The 7,204-nt window shown below is 43.1% G+C and overlaps 1 protein-coding gene across 4 annotated transcripts in view; it reads left to right on the top strand.

Moving 5' to 3' along the window:
- Positions 1-459: 459 nt before the first annotated feature.
- AMPD3 (adenosine monophosphate deaminase 3) overlaps positions 460-7,204 on the top strand; it is a 36,738-nt gene continuing 29,993 nt past the window's right edge. Inside the window, exons 1-4 of one of the 4 annotated variants that reach the window (XM_063334802.1) lie at positions 1,294-1,325; positions 1,691-1,835; positions 4,170-4,395; positions 6,925-7,120. In XM_063334802.1, the coding sequence (XP_063190872.1) occupies positions 4,175-4,395; positions 6,925-7,120 (417 nt within the window). In that variant the 5' untranslated portion in view covers positions 1,294-1,325; positions 1,691-1,835; positions 4,170-4,174. Of the gene's footprint in view, positions 716-816; positions 1,326-1,690; positions 1,836-4,169; positions 4,396-6,924; positions 7,121-7,204 lie in introns of those variants that run through there. The other 3 variants (XM_063334801.1, XM_063334803.1, XM_063334800.1) reach the window with 3 other exon arrangements.

Raw genomic sequence — 7,204 nt, 5'->3', positions numbered from 1 at the left:
ACTTTTATATTTAAATGTCTCCAGATTGGACTCCAAGTATTGCAGCCCAAACTTACCATAAACCTTAGGATCCTTAGGTCCCTAGACCTTTCAGCTTCAGGGACTGATATCTCTCAAAATAAGATTAAATTATTTTACATATTAAGATCCTCATTCCTGCTGAGTCATGCTTCTTTTGACCTTCAGTTATTTTTCTTGGGCTCTTTACCTGGTAAGTTTATTTTAATTTTTTTGTTTGTTTGTTTGTTTTAATATATACAAGCACCTGAACGGTGTCACTATACTGAAGGACGGACATCGTTGAAAACACTTCTGACAGGGATACACCGTCAGCAAACTTATTTGTCGGGTGTCATCTCTGTACCAGCCTCAGGACGTTCTGGTCTCGAACCAAAGTTTTCTACACTAACGCCCTTTCTGAGGAGGAGTTTTGAAATAGGCGCTTGCGAAGGCGGCACTCGCTGAGGCGAGCTCAGGCGGACTGAGGTGGGTCGGGGCCGGGCCGAGCCGGGCCGGGGCGGCGCGCTCCGGGGTAGCTCCCTCCCACGCCGGCGAGGAGACATGTGACAGCGCGACTTCTGTCTTGAAGCCTCGGAAGGGGCCGACTCGGATCCTCCGGCTCCCACCGAGACCGCGGCCCCGCAGGTGCAGCGCCCGGAACGGTTGCCTCCTTCCGGGAGCAACAAGCCCCGCGAGTGCGAGTCGCCTCAGAGAGGTACGGTCGCGGTGCGTGCCCCACCCCGCCCCCTCAGGGCGACCGTTAACGGCCCCCCGCACGCTCGCCCCCCGCGCCAGGGCTGGGCGGAGCGGCGTGAGGCGGGGCGACCTCCCCCCCGCGGGTGCGGCGGGGCGAGGGTCTGGTGGGGGCTGCCCCTCACAGCTGGCTCTTCGCCCGGTAGGAGGCTGTTAGCCCGTACCCGCCGCACCCCCCCCATCCTAGCGCCCTTCTTCCGCCTGCTGCCTACCCCCCCCACCCCGGCCCCACCTGCTGCGGAGCCGCCCCGGGCCGCGATGCTGCCGCCCAGGAGGCGGCCGGCCGCCCCAGCGGGGCCGGGGGCGCGGCAAGCGGGCTCCTCCACCCGGGGGCCGCGGCGGGCATAAAGGGCCGGGGAAGGGGCGGCGCGGCACTGCGGTACCGGGGCGGCCGGTCGGCGGGTGAATGCGGCAGAGGGGAGCGGCGGCATCTGGCGGGAGCAGCTCCTCCCTCCCTCTGCCGCCGCCGCCTCCTCCTCCGCAGGCGGATTCTGACAGAGTCTTTCCAGACGGCGGGAGCGCCGGTGGCGGGGCCCGGCCCTGCCCCAGCATGGCTTTCCCTGGGGCGCTAGGTAAGTCCCGAGGCAGGAGGCAGCGCCGTGCCGGGATGGCCCGGGGTGGTGGTGGTGACCTTGGCCGCCGCCCCGGCGGGGACGGGCCCTGGGCGGCCGCGTCCGGGGCTCCTGCGTCGGGAGCGGCCGCCGGCCGGGCCCCGCGCCCGGCCCTGCCCCACCTGCGCCTGGTGACGGGATGCGGCTCCCCGCGCTGCCAGACACCGACCGCGAGGGTTTGGAGGCGGCTGTTGTTTTCATGGCGTGTGCTCATTATATATTCAAGCTCATTGAATCCCTGATAGATAATTGCTTTTTAAATAATCATTCCATCATTCTTTATGCAGCATGTTGTAAGACAAATAGGTTTCTTGTCTTCCACAAAGGTGCAGAGCTACAGAGCAACCAAAGCAGCCTTTCTGTGGGAGAGAGAGATATTTAGGAAAAGAGCATTTGCTGGGTGCTGCATTCATACCCCCTCCCCATCCCATGAAGACGTGTAGTTGTCGCTCTCCCAGTCGCTTACCTTGGGTAATGGACAGCACTTCTATAGAAGGATGCTGGATACAAGATCTTCATCCCTCTTCCAGTTCAGCATGGCATAGCTTGCATGAGTATTGCATGAAGTGCCTCATGACTATTTTAGGTTTATTAAATTAATTTCAGTGACATAAGCTAGCAGTGATGTGGGTGAACCTACCTTTCAGAGACTTTTGTGCCTTAATCTCTTATTTGCTTGAGTGGGGAACATGAGATCAGGTCCTGTAAGAAAGAAAAAAATCTTTGGTCTCAGTAGAGGATCATACTTGTATCTATACATTCTGACTCTTTGCTATCTTATTGTAATGATTTAAAATACAGTATGGTTTCTTATGTTATGTATTTCCTACTGCATTTCTGTTTCTGATCACAATTCTCTAAGAAAAAGTTCATTTGTACTAGTAAAATCCTCAGCCAATGATAAACATACAACCAATTGATTTTTTTCCTGTCCTAGTCAGCTAGTACTGAATTAGCAGCAGAAGAAACATTATTACTCCACATTTTACGATTATAGCTAGCACTCTTATTATAGTCGAGTAACTATAAAGACTGCTCTTGCCTGGCTGAAGTGGTCCAAAAGGCCCTAGTTGCTGGCAACTGTATGTATGGCAGTTACTGTTGCTGACAGCTGTGTTCATTGGGGTCAGTGGAAAGACTCCTATGACTTCACTGTGGTTTGAAATTGAGAAACCGAATCTAAGTTTGGATGCTTCTAAGACATCATAGTGCATTGTCATTGAATCATTCAGCTACATGTCTATGTATTTTTATATTTCTTATGTAGTTATACTTGATTTTTATGAAGACTTAATCCCAAAACAAATACTCTCCAGACAGAAAAACTGCATAGAGTCAGATCCACAGGTCTTTAAAACCAGTGATGTTTTTCCCCTGGGCTGTGAATTCATTATAAAATAATGCAGGTGATCACTAAATTGTCATGTTATGGTCCAATGTATCTCTCGTCACCTTTTCATACTATATTTGCTTTTAGAATAAAAGCAAAAATGTTCTCAAAGCAACTGCGAAAACAGGTGGACATTAATTAGAATCTTTTAGGCTGAAAACAACAGGATCACATATCAAAAAGGATCACATATCAACATGTGAAACTTGCAGCATGCCTACAGAAATACTGTGATGGTGGCCCTGATAATTTATGCTTGGAGTGATTAAAAACTGCCATGCTCCATGCTGACTTTCAGCATACATCATGATTTAAATGAATGTTATCTTATAAAATACATTTGCATTATTGTAACCAAAAAGGATTCTGAAATGCCAGTTTTGGACCCAGACTTCTCATTCTGGCAGCACTCGTTGTGACATGTTCGTTGCTATTTTTAACTTATGTTATAAGTATTTAATCTTATTTGTTACAAACTCCATCATACTGAAGGCATTCAAAAAGCTTTATAGTACATAATAAATAATGCTGGTCAGTAGCTTACAAGGACTGTATTTTTTTCTCCTCCAGAATGCTACTAGATATGTCACACTTTGGATTGTATGAGAATGAAATATAAATAAAGCCATGAAGCTACAGAAGAAACACTAAAGATAGTATTTTCAGTAGTGCTGCTGTAACAAAATGGAACTATTTAGTGATGAAAGGCTACTTAAATAAAAATATAAAACATATTTTTTAGAAAAATAATATTTAAATTCCAAGTAGAAATTAAAGTCCATATCCTGTCTCCTTTCCACGTACAATTCAAAAGCAGGATATGAACTACTGAAAACAAATGGGGGGCGGGAAACAAAAAGCCATTGAGTGAACTACACCATACTTGCTCCTGTTGAGCAACCATTTTACTTCACAGCAGCTCCATGACTTTCTTATTTGTGGAGAGGATGGGGTGAGGTAGAAATGTGAAACTGTCTTTTCTAACTTGGTTTAAAGTCACTGAGCAGGGAAGAAAGCAAGCAGCTGAGTGAATGTGATTTCTAAGTTCAGAGCAAGTACATACAGCTACATTGTATCGCAAATAATAGTCTGTCTGGTTATGTGAGTAAGTGGAATCTACTGGCAAATGACTACATACATATTTTAGGATTTTGATGACTATACCAAGGAGTTCCCAATTCACAAATTGGCATGGCTCCATAAGTAAAGATGCTCGGTGCATGCCTGTGGTTCTTGTGTACTGCATACTAGTTTAAATCCTGTGTAGCTGTTCTACGTTATTCTGCTTGTGCTCTAAGCTCTTAATTTTGATAGCCATACCATGAAAAAAAAACCCAGTCTCTTTATTATGTTATTCTCTTTGGTATCTTTATTCTTCCTGTAGTTACAACTTTTTCAACTGTTTTCCTTATTAGCTGAGATGCCCAGACAGTTTCCAAAGCTGAACATATCTGAGGTTGATGAGCATGTGCGACTTCTAGCAGAGAAGGTATTTGCTAAAGTTCTCCGAGAAGAAGACAGCAAAGATGCCTTGTCACTATTCACTGTGCCTGAAGACTGCCCTATTGGGCAGAAAGAGGCCAAGGAAAGGGAACTGCAGAAGGAACTGGCAGAACAACAGTCTTTGGAAACAGCTAAAAGGTTTGTTCAGTAGTTGCTTTCTTAGTGGAAAATAGTCTTTTGAATGAGTTTGAGTTAATATTGAACTATCTGGCAAGTAACATTCTGCCTTTTATTACTTCAGCAGAAAGGTCAAGAGCAGGTACCAAGGGCACCTGTGGGATGTCCTTCCTTGCTGTACAGAAGGTGTGGGGATGGGCCCTAGGGAGCTTGGATTGGTGAGGTTGTCTCAGCTGCATTTCCAGCAATAGCATAGATATTGCTTATGCAAGTTTAACAAACAGCATATGTGAGTAGAAGTGAACACAACCCTAAGACTCTTTAATGTAAAAAGAGTCAGAAAAAGAAACATTTGTCTCCACCCCACCCCCCAGCCTTTATTCTAGTTTCATTCAGAGAAATGGAAAATTTTAATACAGTGAAGATGACAGTGGTAAGTTACTTCTTTTAGTCTCTGTAAAAATAGATGAAAGCAAAGACTTGATATTTAACATCAAGGAAGAAGGTGAAAAGTAGTATTGGCATAAAGAGGTTATTAGTAGGTTTCTTTAACTCACAGAGATAAAATCTAACCACCATCAACCATGAGCGCACATTTTGAGTTTCCTCAAAAAAGAAAAAGTACAGTCCACCTTTAAATTGCCCCTGAATCAGTCGCCTATGAATCTAATGAAGTCAAACTTGATTTGCTTTATTATTTTCTTCTGTCAGAGAAGTAGCCTTACCCTGATAATTAGCCCATTCTAGTATCTTAATTTCAGTGGACTGGCTAGACTATTCCTAGAGTCATGCAAGCTCAGCACCAGTCTGACACCAAATGACTTGGATGTGTACAGACTCATCAAAAAGCAGACCAACAAGGAAGCTTTTGAAAGTGATGGTTAACCACATGTGCCCAGTTAGCTGCAGACAGTCAGTTGGGTAATGCTTGGCATCATATTTCTGGAACAGAAGGGAGAAGAGTGGGTTTAGTTAAATTAAGGTATGATGCATTGATGATATGAGCTGAGACTTTTGGTTTTAATTGTGCAAGTGGGTTTCCCGGTTGGCATGTTCATAAGCAAGCATGGAAGGGAAAACTAGATGTTTTCAAACAACTATTTGGTATATCTTTCATTCTGAACTAATAAGTTTCACTTTTAATTTGGGAAATTGTCTTACAGAAATATATCCTGTCAAGCTGTACCTTAAGTTTTGCACAAGTTTAACTGTGGGAAGTGGGATATTATATGTATATTGTTTACATGTGGGAACAGAAGAAGTATTCATCCCTGCCCTACAGGACTGAAGTGTACTTCAAGAGCAGTTATATGGATAAAACTTGTGTTGTTTTCAGTTGCAGTTGATCCAACACTGCCTTTCAAGAATTCCATACTGATTTCAAAGGTGGCTACAACTACTTAAGAGAGGATGGAATTTGGTCATAGGGTATTAATTGTACTGGCACTGCATGTTCTTATTCTTCATAATGTCACAGAAGTAATACGCAACTTCCAGAGAGTATTCCAGTATTTTGTTTTCTTTGCTAGTGGTTCTTACTAATGTTTTAAGGCTTTGGCATCTAGTTTATGAAATGAGGGAGTATTTCCACACTGCAAAAGAAAGTGATATCACAGGTAGTTTATAACATTATATTTATTTATTATATGAATATTTAAAATACATTTAAATACATTTAAACTGAGTAAGGAAAAGTAATTAAATCTTTAGAAATATTGCAGAACTTCACTTGAGGGTATTACAATTACTTCAGTGAAAAATACAACATTCTTTTTTAGCTGGTTTGTCTAAGGTACACACCTATAACAGTTTTGCTGAGAAAAGACAAATGTTTTTAAATCTAAGGGGGTTAGCCATTTAGTGCTCTGAGGGGAGGAATGGACTTGTGTATCAAAGCCATGCTATGTTATTACTCTGATAACCAACATTAGCCTTTTGCTCAAGCCTCATCAGACACTGCCTAAGGAATAACTATGTGCTCATCCTTTTTTCTTACAAATCTAACTGAATGACAATATATGAAATTTTGTCTGACAACTAGATGAGTTTTTAAATCCTGCATGTTTTGGAAAGAATGGAAAGTGTGTGTAATAGCATGATAACTTATAACAGCTTACTCTATGTAACATTCACTTGTTTCTGGCTGATACTTCCTGATTTCTGATGCTGCTAGTCTCTAAGAATCAACTCCTGCTAAAGTACACACTGTGATGGCATCTTCCTTCTGTACAGTGACTTGCTGAAACTGAGTTTGTAAGAAGTGAAATAAAACAAACCTTAGGGCATTTTACAGTGATTGTAAATAAATCATGGCATATTGTATCTGTGTGGAGCGTAAGTGCAGTTGTGTGTAGCATACATGATGTGAAATGTCAATAGAAAAAAAAGCTAAAAACACAAATATTTTGTGACCAACATTTTTCCTGTAGTATGAGAGATTTCATTTGTAAAAACTTCTTAGGGAGTGATTTCTTTGCTGTAATCAGTTTTCCAGAGTATTCAATATTTTATACCATGGCTTATTTTATGCTTTATACCATGAATTTGTAGGAAGAAAAGTTTCAAGATGATTCGATCCCAGTCTTTGTCATTACAAATTCCATCTCAGGAATGGAAAGCACCATCATCCAATCCTGTTCTGTCTCCTGCAACACCAGTTCTTCCAAGTGCTTTTCTGCCAGTCCAAGTGCCATATGATGTACCAGAGTTTCAGAGAGTTTCAATTAGTGGGGACTACTGTGCGGGGGTAAGAAACCATTTATTTTTTTTTTTTTTCCCCTTTCTGTATCTGGGGAGTCCCAAACGACAAGCAGTTAATGTATAAAAAGTG

The sequence above is a fragment of the Chroicocephalus ridibundus genome, chromosome 4, assembly GCF_963924245.1.
Source record: "Chroicocephalus ridibundus chromosome 4, bChrRid1.1, whole genome shotgun sequence".
NCBI classification, from domain to species: Eukaryota; Metazoa; Chordata; class Aves; order Charadriiformes; family Laridae; genus Chroicocephalus; species Chroicocephalus ridibundus.
This window is presented reverse-complemented; position numbering and strand designations above follow the sequence as displayed.